This window comes from Xenopus laevis, chromosome 2L (assembly GCF_017654675.1).
Source record: "Xenopus laevis strain J_2021 chromosome 2L, Xenopus_laevis_v10.1, whole genome shotgun sequence".
Classification (NCBI taxonomy): domain Eukaryota; kingdom Metazoa; phylum Chordata; class Amphibia; order Anura; family Pipidae; genus Xenopus; species Xenopus laevis.
In genome coordinates, this window is record NC_054373.1 from 111922491 (window position 1) to 111941261 (window position 18771).

At 33.9% G+C, this 18771-nt stretch overlaps 1 protein-coding gene across 1 annotated transcript in view; it reads left to right on the forward strand.

Annotated features, from left to right (window-relative positions):
- Nucleotides 1–18771, forward strand: part of dmd.1.L (dystrophin, gene 1 L homeolog) — a 1148817-nt gene that overhangs the window by 372069 nt on the left and 757977 nt on the right. The window contains exons 12-13 of the mRNA XM_018244936.2: nucleotides 4954–5101; nucleotides 16442–16561. Of these exons, the coding sequence (XP_018100425.1) occupies nucleotides 4954–5101; nucleotides 16442–16561 (268 nt within the window). The remainder of the gene's footprint in view (nucleotides 1–4953; nucleotides 5102–16441; nucleotides 16562–18771) is intronic.

The window sequence follows — 18771 nt, forward strand, 5'->3', positions numbered from 1 at the left end:
GAACTGTTCACGAACGTTCGCATTTTTTGCCGGTGTTCGCGAACGGCGTTCGCGAACACCAAATCGGCAGTTCGCTACATCCCTACTGACAAGCCTTCCTCACCAAGATTTTCATATCATGCACTACTCCACACCTTCTTATGTATGTCTTATTTATTTTCTCTCTCTTATCTGGTTCCAAAATAAATAGGCTAAATACCCATTCATCATCCCACTCATTGTATATTTTTTGTTTGTTTGCAAAAAAAAATACATATTCATACATCCATATATTCTCTGCAGAAGAATAGGCACTGTGGAAGTGCTTTTCATCATCATTATCAACAAAAAAAAAATCACTTTTGCCAAAGCTCTTCTTTTTTTCTGTCTCTTTGTCTGTGTTCAAACACACATACACACACTGGTGAAAACTCTAAAAAGGTGTAGCTTTACAATGTATTAAATGATACATAAAATGACAGATTTGCATTTTTCTTTTCAATCATTTCTATTATAATTTTAATAGGCAACAGAGGGAGGCAAAATTATGCCACTGGCAAATCTAAGAGCTGAATTTCTATTTTTATATATAAATTAGGGATGCACCGAATCCAGGAATCGGTTCGGTATTCAGACAGGATTCGGCTATTTTCAGCAGGATTCGGCCGAATCCTTGTGCCAGCAAGTTCAGATATATATGTCAGCTTGAGCATGGCAGCTGTCAAACCTTCCTACAAATTTAGCTCTCAATTAAATATATAAAACAATAACTAAAACATACGGTGCTAATTAAAAAAAAAAGAGACAGAAAGTAATATCTATTTTCTTTATCTCTTAGCTAATTACTGCCAGTGCGAAGCATTCTGATTTATAGATACTGATATTGTGCTAACTGCTATTAAATATAAAAGGTAAAACAGAATTCAGACTTGTTTTGTTCTTAGATATATAAGTATATTTATTGCGGTAATCCATTAACTTTCCTGGTACCAAAGTTTCTCAGGGTTAGAGTTGGGCCACATGCATCATATTTCAAATTCTATAGCCTTAAAATAATGACTAAAACACTTTTAAGTAAAAAACAGAATTAGAACTACAATGTTGTAAACGATTATGCCAATCCTGTATGCTCTGTCACAGTTATTTGTTGTTCTTGCTGAAACTGGAACCGATGAGACATGATTTGCCCCTCTGGGCAGGCTACCAAAACAACAATGCTGTAACATTTGCTTGTTAAACATATTGATCTTTGCATAACATTTTTATGGGAGAAAGAAACTGATTTAACACCTTTTGTTACTTCCCTTGATTCTTGTTATCATACTCTGTGTAATATATGAGCAATGGAAGAGCAACTTAAATGTAAGCATCAGTTCTATTGCATTTTTACTTAATTTACAAAAGAATAAACAAATAAAAGACATTAAACTACACCGTGATTATTTCTTTTCTAAATTAAGTTTATTAGCATGTTTTCATTGCTTTTAATGATTATTTTCCTTTTTTAAAAAGAGCAACATAATACTCTTGGCAGGTGTGTTTACGGCAATAGGCCATAAAGTAAACATAACTCATGAAATGAGAAAGTTCAATGAGTCGATGTTTGTGCCAATTTATTAATTTATGTGCATGTTGTATATGGCTTATATATGTTTTGAAATGCTGTCTTATTTTTTTTTTTTTTATTTATTTTAATGTTTGTTTTATAACTTCAGATTTAAGATCCATTATTTGGAGATCACTTTTTCAGAAAGCTCTGTATGCAGTTCCACCGTTGTGTCCTATTTAAACATTTCTTCATTTTTAAGTTATTTCTTCTGTAATTCAATGATACCTATTACCAAATATTACCTAATCTAGTATAAATCCATAACATACAAATGTTTAAATGTTTTTAGTAGCCTTGAGGCATAGTACTCTCCATTAGGTAAACTAATTTTGTACAGAAAACCACTCATTATCAAGTATTCTGTATATATCTGATAACTTGCATCCACATCACTGACTTTTAAATGGGAACTAAATCTCCATAGATTTTTAACTGGTTTCCCAGTCACTGTGCCCCCTCCCAATCTGTATCATACCCATTTCTGAAGTTATGTCCCCGAACCTGTGCATGAATTGCAAGTGCCATGTGTGGTCATATAACTTTGCTCCCAGACTCTTCAGTGGGGACTGGCATACAGAAGCATGTTTACTGGTCCTATTATATAGGTCAACTTTCAATTAGTGATGGGCGAATCTGACCCGTTTCACTGAAAAAATACCAAAATGCCGAAATTAATCGAAGTCCATTTTCCCAGCAAAACTTGGCAAAAATGTTTGCTCATCAACACTTTCAATACTTCATCAATTTCATGGCACATAGGAACTGATGTGACATTGCCAAATATTGTGGATGCCAACCAGCTATATAGCTCTACAGTTTGGGGTGCAGGTATGGTCAACCCATTAATTTCAGGTCAGTGTGGTGATGTGGCTGAAAATGCATTAGTTCCCACTTAAACATTGCAATTACTTCATTCTCAATTCAACCTGAAGCACATCATTTCTGTCTCTTTATATGTATGTGATTGTGCCAGTGGTTCTATAATTTACCAAATCATTGTTTGCATGCCAGAATTGTAAGGTTAATAAATTAATATGTTTGGTGTGACCAACATGTAATTTCAAATAAAAATTATTTTAAAATACAATATAAATATGATGTACGGTATATTATTCAACTTTAAAAAAAGAAACAATAAAAACTCTGACTTTCCCCCATCCACTTGTCACAAAATATGCCCTTGCATGCCCTACATAACCCATTTACTAGATTTTTCAATTCTTCCTTTGGGAAAACATTGCTACTTTCTAATCTCTAGAAATGGGCATTGTCTTCAATGCCAGAAAATAGTCAAAACCTTATAGGTATCCCCTAGGAAGCAAAGCTCCACTATTCATTGTTTAGGAGTAACTGTCTCCATAATTCAAACTATGGATATTACTGTATATACAGTATATATATATATATATATATATATATATATATATATATATATATATATATATATATATATATATATTTATATATTGTATATAAGACATACTGTATTATATATAATACATGTATAGAGTTGGATAAATATGGCATGATTCTTAACCTTAAGGGTAGCCACATAAATAGCACTGCCAAAACCTGCCACATACTTATCTACAATATTGTCAAGATCTGCAGTCTTCTATCTCAAGTATAATAAAACATGCATGCCCTCATGCACTCCAACCAGGAGTAGCTCAACCGTTTGCTAACAAATGGGACAATTTTTCATCTATGCTGCCAGAACCATTTAAATGTTTCCAGAAGTGTGTCTGGCCTTTCAAGGCTTTTTTTTTTTTTTTTTATACATATGACTACATATTTTATTATCACAATTATTTATAAACAGACAACATATTCTGCATATTGTAAAGTAGAAGAGTGTATACTTTAACAACATTGGGCCAATTTGAACCAGGGCTGTTTAATGCTTAATACATGTTAATATGTGCGTTTTATTGAGTATTGTGACCAAACAAAGGTGAGAATTTGTAATTTTATTGTCTACATCAACCACCTCAGAATATTCCTTTTCGCATGCCAGGCATGTTTAATATAAATAAGCCTTTGTAACTGTGAAAATATCAAGCTTTTAGTAAGCAAATAAATTGAGTAAATCATTTAAAAAAAAAAAAGACAGGGCAGATGTAACAAGTCAAAAAGGATGTCCTTGCTAGACTAGTTGCACCTAGGGCTTTGTTTATATCAATCTGTCAGCTGCATGAGAAATTGGCAGGCGTATACATTCTCTGTTACCAGTGTGAAGGGTACTGATCCCAGATGAACAAGGCATGTCAGAAAGTATCATGGTTGATTGAGCAGAATGTGGCAGTTTAACTTAAGTCCACTCTGTATTATAGCTCAGGGCAAGGTAATTTTGCATGGGAATCCCCTTTTTTATATTCTAGCAGTCTAAAAGTGAGCAACGAGCAAACTGTTTATAAGACTCCTTAGGCATAAAGCAAATATTGCATTTGCTGTTATGTATAACAACATATCATTGTTCAGATATGGGACTCGACAAAGGTATGACAGCAACAGTGTAGTTGCACAGGGACATCAATCAAATTGCTTCCTCTTTTTGTCTGTGTACTAATTACTTTGAAAGAAATCGGAGAGTTTTTTAATCCTCATTATAATGTTCTGTCATTATCTCTGAATATAAAAGCACATAGTCTGCTTAAAATTGCAAAGATGACAGTAAAAAAAAGGGGGGGAAGAAAAATTCCACTACAAATGATCACATAGAATAAGATAATGAAGGTTGCTTTTTGATCTATGAGATTTTAGACACACGTTTATTGTGCTAATGTCTATTGCTGTACAAATAAAATGTATTTTTATGTTGCCTTGTTAAGGCAACGATTTATGGAAAACTTAATTTTAACTACCATATATATCAGGCAAACAACACAACTGTCAGTGCTTTGTCAGTCTAATTCCTAGACAAATGAGACATGTTGCAATAAGCTATGGTTATGAAGAAAATCAATATTCAGATTTTACCACATCAGCAGTAAGGTCTGGATTGATATTCAAAATAGGCCCTGGCATTTAAAATACAAAGAGGCCGAACAGCCATAAAAAATAATGATTGTCTATGGCATCTTACAGCAGTAGCTGTTAACCACTCCTGATATTGGTTTTTGCCGGTCGCCTAATTAAAACCATGTTTTTTTTGTAGTAGATTTACTAATAAAATAAAATAAAGCACCTTACCCCTTTGCTTATGATTATTTCTCTATTGTTTAAGTGTGTAAATGTTTACCAGGTTTGTACCCCCTTTCTCTTCTGTACTGCCCCTTAAAACCTAAATAATAAAAAGAGAATTTACAATAAAGAGGAAAATAAAGAAAGGAATGTAATGGCAATATGTTATTCATTTATTTTAGTTTGCATCGAAGATTAATGGACCTCCAAAATCAGCAGCTACAACAATTAAGTGACTGGCTATCACAAACAGAGGAGCGAACAAAGAAAATGGATGCTGAACTGGGACCTGACCTAGAAGACATAAAACGACAAATAGAAGAACATAAGGTTGGCTGTCATAATTATTATACATCATACACGACTGTGTGTACTTAATATAATGTGTGAATGCTGAAAATGCTGTTCATTCTTTGGTTTTAATATCACCACTTCATGATGGAAAGACCAAAAAGTGGTTTTCTGAAAGTATAATGTTTATTTAATATGTTTACAGTTTTTTTTCATTAAGAAACTATAAACTGGACTTGAAGAATGTACAGTATTGCTGCAATGTTGATCCACCAACATTCAACTCACCTACATTAAACAAGACGATTGTGTTTTATGATGGGTGTACAGTACTGCTATAATCCGCTTAACTGGTGTATTCTGAGACTGTGTAAGGTATTGCTTCATGCTGGAAGGTTCAGGTGTCCCAAAATCACAATAGATAGATAAATAGATGAATAGATAGATAAAAAGAGATTAAACAGAACATACAAATAATCAATTTATTTGGATATACCAAAATATACACATAGTACAATCAATAAAACATTTATAACAGTAAATTAATACCAACAAGAAGTGCAGCAAAGTGACAGAGTAAAATATAAATATGAATCCAATAACTTTAAAAGGAGTTCAACGTAAGGTCACATAAATACATAAATGGACCCATATAATACAGGCAGAAGGAGAACGATAATAGCATTGACAAAAAAAACTAGAAATTTTCAAGATGGAAAAAGTCAGAATCCGAAAATACTCAATCTCAGACCTGCCAAAGTTGTATATATGTAAATGGGAAAGATTTCTATCCTATTTAAAGTTTCTGTGGACTGTGCTGGAATTAGCCCAAATCACAAATCCGGCACAAATCTGAAAAATTCTGACTTTTAGGGAAAAAAAATCTGAAAAATTTGTATGATTTAAATTTTCACCAGATTTTTTTCATGTTTGTCCCCGATCTGATAAAATTGTGATTTTTTTTTTTTATAATAAATAAGGGGCCGATTCATCAATAGTCGAATATCGAGGGTTAATTAACCCTCGATATTCGACTTGGAACTAAAATCGTTCGACTTCGAATATCGAAGTCGAACGATTTTGTGCAAATCCTGCGATCGATCGATCGAAGGATTTTTCGTTCAATCGAACGATTAAATCCTTCGAATCGAACGATTCAAAGGATTTGAATCCAACGATCGAAGGAAAATCCTTCGATCAAAAAATCACAGGCAAGCCTATGGGGACCTTCCCCATAGGCTAACATTGACTTCGGTAGGTTTTATCTACCGAAGTAGGTGGTCGAAGTATTTTTTAAAGAGAGAGTACTTCGATTATCGAATGGTCGAATAGTCGAACGATTTTTACTTCGAATCGTTCGAATCGTTCGAATTCGAACGAATTTAACCAATTCGATGGTCGAAGTACCCAAAAAATACTTCGAAATTCGAAGTTTTTTACATTCGAATTCTTCACTCGAATTTTGTAAATCTGCCCCTAAGATTCAATTATGTATTTCAATTTGGTCAGAACTTTTTCTTTAAAATAGTCGTATAAATTCGGACAAATAAGATAGTATAAGATAAATAGGATAAATAAGGCCCTAAGAGTTTCTGGACTCGTGAATATTAAGTAGGTGAAAGAAAGTAGCTGTAATCATTATTCATTGTGTGAAGTAATATAATGCAGAGTAGCTCCTGAACTCCATATTGTTTTCTCTACAGATTACATTGTATGCCTTATTTGCCCTTTAATCTCTGCTCCAAAAGATGCTTTATTAAAATATACATATTCTCTCACTGATGGCTAATAGTAATGGGCGAATTTATTCACCAAGTATAGATTTGTGGCAGATTTCCAGATCTCGCAGGTGGTAAATGTATTTACGAAACTGTTGCAAAAATTTGCTGTGGGAAGATTTGCTGCGACAAAAAAATTGTCGCTTGTCAAAATGACTTGAATGCATTTGGACAAAAGAGTAGCACGTGTAAAAATTGTAGCGCGCATAAAAATTATTTGGATACTCATTGACTTTGATGGATTTGGACAAAAGAGTTGCGTGTATAAAAATTGACGCTCGTGTCTAAATTGTTGTCCATCAAAATAATTTAACACCTATTGCCTTCAATGCATTTCACTAATTATTCATCATTTCATAAATTTTTTCGGAGTTTCACGAATTTCACTAAAATTTTTCTTGGAATTATTGCTTTGGTTCAGCAGCCTGGTACTGACATCATAGCAATCTCAAAGGCTAATACTGGTCTCCCTATCTAGTGTGCTGATGTGCAGGAATCCTTCTGTTCAGTGATGCCTACATGACAATGTCTGATTATCAATCTGGGGATCTACATGTCTTTAGATACTAAATGACTTATGTAACAACATAATAACTTAAGTCTAGGGGATGCATATGAAGTAAAATGAACATTTTACAGTGTTTGATCTGTTTACTCTCTCTTTCAGTAGTTCTTTTCCATGTTTTTGAAACAGTGAACAACTAGTCAGTTGCCAGTTGCTGGGAAATAAGTAAACAACCATTTGCAAAGGGCTGTTGTTTGTATTCCTGTTCCAAGGCACGTTGGTCATTTGATAATATGGCTTCTAACCCCATGGTTTTCCATCAACATTAAACAGACCTAATACTGTATGTGTATAAGATCCAGCCATCCATAAGCATTCCTAAGTAATTATCCTATGTGCCTTGTAACTCTGGGTCATGAAGTAATTTAATTGAACAGGAATCTCACCCAGACAGATATTAGGTTTCATGACTCTCTGACAAAAGCTCACAATGCATGACAATAGTTTGGGTAATTTTATAAGGGAGTTACTTTAATTAGTTTATTTTATTTCAAAATATTATATGAAAACCGATAGAACACTTTATTTGCAGTGTTATTCTTCATTTGAATGGCAAAGATTGTGTTTAACACAAGCCTATACACTAAATTACCAAGATGCAGCCTTGCAGTTAAAAAATACCCTCAAATAATCTATTGCTGGAAGCAGCAGAAATGAAAAAGTATCATTATCTGTGTTTTCCATTCCATTTGCTTTTGAGTCTAAATATGAGAAACTTTCTCTGTGCAAGGGTGACATTTTTCTCAGAGCTTATCTTCATGCAACATAGGGCTGTTTTGTCTTCATGGAAGGAAAAATTATATGTATATGAACAATTATGTCACCTCTTCCCCTTTTCAATGAAAAAGTGAATAGGGAGAGAGGTAACACAACAGAAACATTTTAATATACAAAAGAAATTATGAATGTTGCCTGTAGGAAACATTTTAAAATGGAGAAAAATGGCTAAAGTTGGAGGAGAAACAGTAAAAGATGGAAACCATTTATAGAAAGAATTATATAAACCCTGAATGTAATAGGCATCCAAGGTATATGGTTGCAGACTTACAAAGGACTTAAGAAAACCATGGGATAGATAAAAGGCAATTTCAGTACATTAAGAACAAAATAACAGGTTTTATGCTGCCATGAAATTTTATGCTTCTATATTATATACTTAAAATATCTCCTAATACAAACCTACAAAATCTTTTAAATGTTAATATTATATTAAATGTTTCTTTATTCTCTTTTCAAAGATGAAATAAACATAATCTTTGTCACCAGAAAACAGAATGGAAATTATTACAGTAAATAAAGCAGTAGTGAATTGGCAATAGCATGTTAGCATGTGCTTCCTTATATTTAGAAAGATAGGGGAACATACAAGAAACAAATGAGAAAGGGGAAGAGAGAGAGAAGCAAGAGAAAAAAATTATGAAGGGGTTGGAAGACAAGGATGGAATGACAAAGGGGAAGAGATAGAAGCAAGAGAAAAAAATGTACAGGGGGGAAGACAAGGAAGAAATGGCAAAAGGGAAGAGAGAGAGAAGCAAGACCAAAATTGTAAAAGAGTAAAGTGAAGCTATGGGTAAAGGGGTATCAATGTCAAGAGCCCAGTACTGGCAAGGTTCATTATCTAATGAGGAAACACATAAGTCAAAAAACCTGTACACTGACTCTCCACTTCCAACTCAGATCACAAGGGCAAGGATAAAGAACAAAAAACACCAGAGAGGGTATTCATTGCTGGAGAATCTTCTATCCCAGTAAAGGGGTCCTTCAACAGCCTCCATTAATTTCAAAGCAATATATGTATTTTATTAGACTATTGTAATGAGTAACCATTTTTTTAATGTTATCTACTGTAATAAACAAATGAAAAGAGCTATAGGTGATGGTTAGGAATGGTAGTAGATTCTACATAAATATATTTTTTTTTGGGTAACAATTAAAACATTTGCTGTCAGGGACTATCAAGATTGAATGTTGTATGTCTTCTCTATATATTTATATTGTCAAATGTTATGCAACAGAAAATTCAGAACTGTATCATTCAAATGTATGAGGATCAAATCAATGTGCACTTTTATATGAATTGGTAAAGACAAAGGATGTGTTCACATATTTCATAATGCTTTGCACAACATCATGTGTGTAAAACAAAAGTTTCTCTGCTTTTGATTTTTTTTCATTCTTCTATATTGCTGGAGTCAGTCACTCCTGGAAACAATAAGTCGTCTTTTTATTATTATTATTATTATTATTATTATTATTATTATTATTATTATTATTATTATTATAGTATATATTTTCCTATTTAGTCCCTATGAGACCTATAATCTGCAATCCCATTTTTCTAGAATGCCTTCCCCTTTAACTGGTCTATAGTATGTCTAACTGGTACCTTATAGCTGTGTACCAAGTCCTTATCCTCTTGTTCCTCAAGCACTGCACAACATATAGCAACCCTAACCAAGAGTTCCTGCCTATATCTAGTATTGGGCCACCAGCTCATTGGCTGAAGGTTATCAGAGATGTATCAGAAGGTTTAGTACATCAATAGCAAGGAATGGAATAATTGCAGTAAGTTAGAATATCACAGTACACCCAAAATAAACATGAGGTCCCACCTCCCTGTGTGATTTTACTGGCATCGGCCTCACTCACAGAATTATTACCTATAACAACAGCCTAATAAAAATGAATTGGGGCTCCTGCAAGTGCAAAACACACAAATATTTACAAAATTCCATTCTTCCAAGTTCTTGTGTCAATTTATGCTCATTGCTTCTTGCACTAAAATGCTTGCCTTTAACGCTCAGTAGGGTAACTTGTGCAGGGTGCACGGATGAAAGAGTGCCCTGGAATTAGTAGCTGCCTACATTAGCTGTGTTTATTATTGTGATGATGGATCCTGGTCCACTAATGTAATTAATTTCAACCTAATAAATGTAACATTAATTTTTCAGCATGAAAATACAAGTTCATTTTCTAGTCACCAAAAATACATGATGTAGACTTCTGCTTCATGTCTGCAACTTCCATGATGGAATTTTTTTAACAAAGGACCTGGAGCTGCAGATCCATTTAACCCATTGTTAATGTGATTTTGCACAGAACAGATATAATTGCTGATATAACTGTATAATTTAGGATTTTCAATTGGCAGACCACAATATTAATACCTATTTAATAGAAATAATTAATATAGTGTGAAAACTTGTCTCGAAGCAGGACTACAGTTTACAGTATGCATCAGGAAGCCAAAATGTATGGCAGTAGGTAACATAGACCTGCTCCCCAAAAATAACTTGTAGCTGTTATGTGAGAAAACCACATTACCCATGTACAGTAGTGTTACAGTTAAAGTGATACTATAGGATAGATAGTAAAAGAATATACAATATATGTTCAAGAGCCAAATTACGGGATGTCATCTCCCACAGAATGCATTTTAATCTAATAATTCACAAAATGATTTACTTTTTCTCAATTAATATAACAGTACCCTGTGCTTTATGCTAAAATATAAATTATCCTTATTGGGTTTATTTCTTGTTTAACTGATTTTAGTACATTTAGGGGCTATTTACTAAACCTCTGGGGTTTTTGGGCAAAAACTTTTTCATGGGAAAATAAACTTGAATTTTTCAGGATTTATTATACCCTGAAGTTGCAAAAACCCAAAATCTGAAAATCTGGCATCTCAAGTTAGTCAAGGTCATGTCAATGGGATATGCCCCTTTTACAATTTGAAGATATCATAATCTAAGATGGGTTTTGTCCGATAATTCAAAAAATGTTGAGTTTTAGGGTAAAAAAATCAAGTGATTCAGAATTCCGAAAAATTTGTACGATTCAGGTTTTTGCTTGATTTTCTTGAGCTTTTTTCCTGACACGACTTTTCCAAGTTATTTTATTGAGTTTGGTTGAGCTTAATTTAATAAAACTATGAGATAAATTTAAATTTTATTAAATAACCCCCTTAAAGTATGGAAATCCAAATTATGGAAAGAAATTCTCAAACATTTTTCTGTTGGATACATAAGTGACCAAAAGGTTATAACCTTAAAGTAATTGTTAATGGTTTATTTTAGTTTAGTATAATTAAATTCTCCCTAGCGGTTAGCACTCATAAGGAAATATACAAATATGCTGCAGTTACTTTTTTTCTGTTTCCATGGCCTTTTATAGCACATCTGTGTATCTGAGTAATCAGGCAACTGGGCATTGGCAGCAGGAAAGAGCTGTCAGCTGTTCTGTCTTTATGCTCCTTAGTCTGCCTAATCCAGCAGATCTTTGGCTGTGTGCATCCATAAAATAAATCATACGGCAATAAAGCAAGAGGTTAATCATCAAAAGTACATGGACCAGTGTGCAAGATAATTTGTTTGCAGGTTTTGCCTTTGTCATAAAGCAGCTTGTCAGCCTTATTATCAGTTTGATGAAGTATTAGTTTAATACTGTAGTTCAAACCAGTTTTATGGAAGAACCTGCAAACTGGAGTTTTTAACAGTTATTTTGATGTCCTACAAGTTAAAATAGATCAATAAACAGATAGACATTGTAAATATATAATCAGATAATACCATAAAAGTATTTACATGCTGTCATAAATGTATTTCATTTATCTAATCTAGCATTAAATTAGGTATTTTTAAAGCCCTCAAACAGAAAATAAACACAGTAACAAAATTACTCAAACTATAAATAACACTTAAACTATTATTAAATATGTTCAAAATATATTTCCCTTGAAAATATTTGGGTCACTTTAATACAAGGGTTTGTGATTGCCATCTTTTAAATTCATTTGGTTTGCTTGTTTCCTATTATGAAAAAGTAATTCGTATGAGTGTTTCTAAAAGGTATATAGTTTTGCTATTCTGGTCAGATATAAACCTTTTGCTTCAAAACCAAAAGGTAGGATCTGAGTTTCTTTTGGAAGAAGCTGAGAGAGTATTCCTTATGGATGGAACTTCAGAGAAAAGGAGCAGCAACATAGAAAGGTTTAAGGCAATAGATGGCAGTGGTATGGTATCTATCATCCAGTATCAGGGCCTGGTGGCTTTTAGCGGTGTTGATGTCAGGACCAAGAAGAAAGCCGTAGTACAGATTGGCAGGAAAAGTCAAATGCACGGTACAAAAAGGGTTAAGATGCTCAAAGTCATAATCCAAGCAAAAGATCAGACAGGCATTAATGTGCCTATTGTGTATAGGTTTGCCTAAATTCATTCATTTTAATATTAAATATTACATTTAAAATAATATATATATATATATATATATTTAACACTACTCCTATTTGAAGCCCAGGGTGGCATCATTTTTGTGCACATGTGAGTTGTTTTTTGACAATAATGCATAGAAGTAATTAATGTAGAAGCAAATTGATGCTCAACCACACAATCTATATTATCCTTTAATGAACATGAAAGTTTTGTTAAGAAAGTTAGAGTGCCAATTGGCAGGTACTAGCTTCCATAGAGGATAAAAACAATGTTGGCTATTTTATGAATTGTTATTCCTACATCCATGAAACTAGCTTCTGTGAATTCAAAAGTAAGATCATTTATCTCCGCGGCCATCCACTTGACAACTCACAAAAGTCTTTCCATTCCAGGCTTATGTAAGACTCCCTAATTGCTATACTTGAAGTTTAAATCTGTCAAAAAAACCAAAATGGTAATAAGGTATATGCTTTTAGGCTTTTGGGAAAAAAAATACACAATATTCAAGTGATTTATTATGTATTTCAACAGATTGTGTTTTGTGTGTGTGGATGGGTGGATGGATGGATGGATATACAGATGATAGATCAAACAGACAGACAGACAGACAGACAGACAGACAGACAGACAGACAGACAGACAGATAGATAGATAGATAGATAGATCGATCGATCGATAGATAATGTAGTTAGAGCTACAGAGTTTGTGTTCTGGGATCTAAACCTATAGTAAAGTACATGATACAATGAAACCATTCTCACAGTCTGGTGTAGGTAGATGCTTGGCATAAACTTAAGACTTGCAGGGAGTTCAATAAATTATATTTGTTAATGCATCAGTGTCTTAATTATCTCAGGGTAGCATTGTAATAGTCTGTGTGATACATTATGTGTTGAATGCCCTTTTGCTTGCACAAAATAACAATATGTGTTACCTGCCCAGGTTGTTTTAGCAAGCTAACAGTCCCACACCATGATGCTCACCTCTCCAAATTTCACCGTAGGTATGGTTTGGGTAGAATTAGCTATACTTGGATCCTTGACCAAAACAGGTCTATGTTGTTTTCATCTGACCACAGAACCTTTGCCACATGACAAATGGGGTTTTCACCTTTTCAAATGTCCAAAATTACCAGCTGGCAGGGGCAGTTTGTGATGTAAAAGTGAAAAGAGTGGGGCTATTATGTGATATATCAGTCAAGGGTGTATTATGAAGAGATTGGGGAAGAGAAAGGGTAAAGGTTATTTTATAATACCATTCCTGGCCTTGACAGGTGTTTCACCAGCTAGGCCAGTAAAATATCAACTGGGCTTCAAACCTAATTCCAAATAGATCAGTTTCAGCCTCCTAGGCAAACTCCACACCCTCTTTCAAAGCTTTCTTTTTGATTAAAGGAGAAGGAAAGCGACCAAGGCAGTTTACTGCCAATAGATTAGCCACAATAGTGCAAGCTATAACACTATATTTATTCTGCAGAATGCTTTACCATCCCTGAGTAAACAGCTCTAGAAGTTCTCTGTTTGCTTAGGATAGCAGCCGCCATATTATCTTGGTGTGATATAACTTCCTGCCAGAGTCTCTCCCTGTTGGCTCATAGCTCTGGGCTCAGATTACTGCTGTGAGGAGAATAGGGAGGGGGAGAGGAGCAAACTGAGCATGCTCAAGCCCTAGCCCTGGAGGTTTATGCTGAAAACAGGAAGTCTTATACAGAAGCCCATGTGTACACAATAGAAGGAAAGAAATGCAGTGTTTCTTTTGACAAAGGACTCAGAGCAGCATTACTTTGAGGGTTTACTGGTGCATTTATATAGACCTTTCCGATAAAGCTTACTTAGTTTTAACCTTTCCTTCTCCTTTAATGCTTGCCTTTAGTACAAACATCCATGTAAACTAATCACTGTAGAGCTTTGTATATTGCTGACCCATACCTACATTTAAGCTTGGTTGTGGTAACAACAAGCTATGGATCTGCTTTTCCCTTCATAGTTTAAAACCCCTCCCAATCAAAGTGCAAATCTGTTACATATTTCACTCAGAAAGGCATAAAGACAATATTTGCTATAAAAGGTAGTTATCAAAACATTCAGATGTCAATACAGCAACAGGCTCTGTGTTTCAGATTGTAAACTATTCTGGAACAAGAAAACTCTGATTTATGGCTTTTCCTTTTTTGTAATTTGATGAGAAATTATAGAACCAATGAGCTAAAATACTAGATCTGAGATCTCATAATTACTGCACAGTTTAAAATGTTTAAAAAATGTCCTTAACCATTCCAGTTGTGTGTCTATAAGGAGTTGCAAATATTTTACACAGACAGAAAAAGTAAAACTTTGATATGGGATTAGAACTTGCAGTTTATCTGTAGCAATTACTTACACGAGGTTGTCCACTCCAAATGCATTGTTAATTGCAGATTTTTCTCACTCCAAATGCATTAAAGTCAATGGGTGTTTTTTTCTCAAGTTTTGTCTCACACCAAATAGGAGTTTTTTCTCAGCAAAAACTTTTTACGCTGCAAATTTTTGTTGCAGTTTTGCTAAAAAAATCTGATGATGGCAAAACAAATCCATGTGTGGCTAAAAAAATTCGCTCATCCCTAGTGATAAGTGAATCTGTCCTGTCTCGCTTCATGAAAAAAATAACCAAACACATTTAAGTCAATGGGCTTCAAAAATATTTTTGTCCAAATGCATTAAAGTCAATGGCCATTTTTGTAAAGGCGAGTTTTTCGTCTCTGGCGCCATTTTTGTCTTGTCAACTTTTTTTTCGTGTTGAATTTTTTAAAGGTAAATTTTTGTTGCAGTTTTGTGAAAAAGTTTACAGATGCAAAAATGTTTCAATATTTATTATACCCAAATGCTGGAAATAGTTTGAATCCGATACCAAAGCCTGTCAAGGTCATGTAGAAGTCAATGGCAGAGGTTCCTTCAACCATTTGAAGATGTTTGTAGCCTTCATGATGTTAAAGTTTTTATGGTGGGTTTGTGTTTTTGGAACTGTGCATACTGTTGACCCCTAACCATCCTACTTTTCCTTTTTGTTATGGTGAAATTGTTCTTGGCTAGGGGACTTTACTAAATTTTGAACATCGAAGGGGGCCTGACTGAAGGAATTTGAAACTTCTGATGTACTCTTTTATATATTATCCTATCAAATACATTTTTACACTGACTGGTTTTACAACTTAATAAAAGTTTGCCTTACACACATTGTCCCAGTTCATGCTGTACCTCAACGAAATATAGTTCTCAGGTTTTTATAATCTGCAGTATATCATCAACAACTCTGTCTTTCTAAAATTGATAACCTTGCTACAGAGTTTAAAATGCTGTTGGCCACATACTATTTATAGTACTGATCCTCTTGAAGCTGTCTCTGCATTTCAGTTCAAATCTCCAACCAACTTGCTATCATAATACACTTTGCCTTGATATATCTATCATTGGAACTCTTGTCTGCACTATGAAATGCCTTTTGCATTTACATTTAATCTTGCTGTATGCATCTCAATTCATTCCAGATATTACAGTATTAAAGAAGAGATTCCACTCACTGAAATACTTTCATTTCAGACTTTTATTATTTTAATATTTCATAGTTTACAGGCTTTTTTTCAATGTTCTGATACTAAACCCATGTATGCAGTACAGAATCAAATTCATATTATGAACACAAAATTCTGACTAAATAAGGCATAAGAATGGGATATTTTATGAAACTTTTGCATCTCAAAAAACTGTAAAATAGATTTGACTAAAATTATTTTGTTTTTAAGGAAATACAACATACATTAACTGAATAATCTTTTATCCCTATACAGGTATTGCAGGATGATCTGGAGCAGGAGCAAATCCGTGTGAATTCTCTCACACATATGGTAGTTGTAGTAGATGAAACAAGTGGAGAAAAAGCTACAGCTGATTTAGAAGATCAGCTACAGGTAAGAATTTATTAAGGCTGTGCAATATTTTATCAGAGCAGGCTAATCAGACACAACACAACATCTTTAGGAGACAGGATGGCAATAGCATTGGTGTACCCTGAAAAAGGGGAGAGCAAAATGTTTAATATGGCAATATTGCAGAACTGTGGGGAAAGGTGAATTCAGATGTAATATGTGGTCCCTATATTCCTGAAGTCTTCAGGGAATGCGTTGTCTGATAAGTGGCATGATCCTCATATTATGCTTATTAGAGCCAATTAAAGTGGAAGTACCGTGCCAGTATATGTGCTGGTGGTTACAAGGTGCAGTATGAAGGGATTACCAATAGAGCATTTAATGTAAATGGAAGTGATAGTTGATAATTGAGCGATGAATCCTAAATACAACTCAGAGTTTTCTGTGTATGGATAAAGGGTTAAATACTCACCTAGGGAGAAACACACAGTACTATTCACCACAAGAGAATAATCAAATTAATGCAGATACAGCAGTACCCGGCTAGAGGGTAGAAGTCAAGCATATTTAATCAGGGGTGCAGACCAGGGATGCAGTCAAATATGTTTAACATTTTATGAAAAAAAAAATTGCATAAGAGTTAATACTGAAAGATTGATAGTTTCAGTCATAATTGAGAAAGTTGACTATAACCCCATATTGATTAAGTACGCTGGTAAAGATACACCTTACTATACAGTGCAGATACATGGGGGCAGATTTATCTAGGGTCAAATTGAAAATTAGAACTTTTTAATTCGACCCTTGATAAATATGCCTCATGGAGCATAAAACACATTTGGCATACAAAATTAAAATGATACATGTTACACAATATAATTGTATTCAGTATTGCTCTCAACTATCAATATAGACAAATAAAGGTTACAATATTTGCTACATTTCTAGTAATAGAAATAAATAATAAATAAAGGTTTTAAAGGATTTTTTCATGATTGTTGAGATTGCCACAGTGCACTTTTCAAATAATCCTGTTTATCAATATATTATATATGTATTATTATATAAATATATTATAAATTATACTGAGCACCCCAAAAAAACAAAGTGGAATTTTATTTTTTTCTTTAAATCCTTCCCATTTGGGAAATCATATGCAGGGTTGCTTTTCGTATACAGTCGCACCCCCCCATTTTAAGTTTTCCAGGGGACCATGGTGTAAAATCCAGGAAAATATAAAATCAGGAAAATGTATTATGCATAATATATAGGTGGGACCACAAAACAACAATTTAAAATGAGGGAAAACTGAAAATCAGGGGATGTATAATTGAGGTTTCACTGTAATATAATTATGGTTTCTAAAGAGGCATAATGCAATAACAATAATAGGGATGCAGGAACTGGTCTGCATTTATCCATTATTTTTCACTGAATAAGTTCATATGTAAAACCCTACTTCATGTAATAAACTATTTTCATAATAATATACTTTTCTAGTAGTATGGGCCATTGGGTAATCATAAATAGAAAATTGCCATTTTAAAAAATAAGGGCCGCCCCCTGGGATTGTACGATTCACTGTGCACACAAACAAACCAACAAACCATACTTGTTAGGTCACATGAACCAATTAACAGACAGAGTTGTGTCTTTTGCTTTCACACTTTTCCTGTTACAATTAGAGATGTAGTATTTCTGATCAGGTGATCTCTGAGGCAGCACACAGACCATCACAAAATGGTGGTTAAGGCAAGAGATGTAAAATGGCAAGATTTACTTAAATATATAGACCAGTTTTGGTAAGATTCTTTAATATGCCACTTAAAATGATGTAAACTATCTGTTTATTAAGGGGCCGATTCATCAATAGTCGAATATCAAGGGTTAATTAACCCTCGATATTCGACTGGGAACTAAAATCGTTCGACTTCGAATATCGAAGTCGAACGATTTTGCGCAAATCCTGCGATCGATCGATCGAAGGATTTTTCGAACGATTAAATCCTTCGAATCGAATGATTCGAAGGATTTGAATCCAACGATCGAAGGAAAATCCTTCGATCAAAAAATCACAGGCAAGCCTATGGGGACCTTCCCCATAGGCTAACATTGACTTCGGTAGGTTTTATCTACCGAAGTAGGTGGTCGAAGTATTTTTTAAAGAGACAGTACTTAGATTATCGAATGGTCGAATAGTCGAACGATTTTTACTTCGAATCGTTCGAATCGTTCGAATTCGAACGAATTTA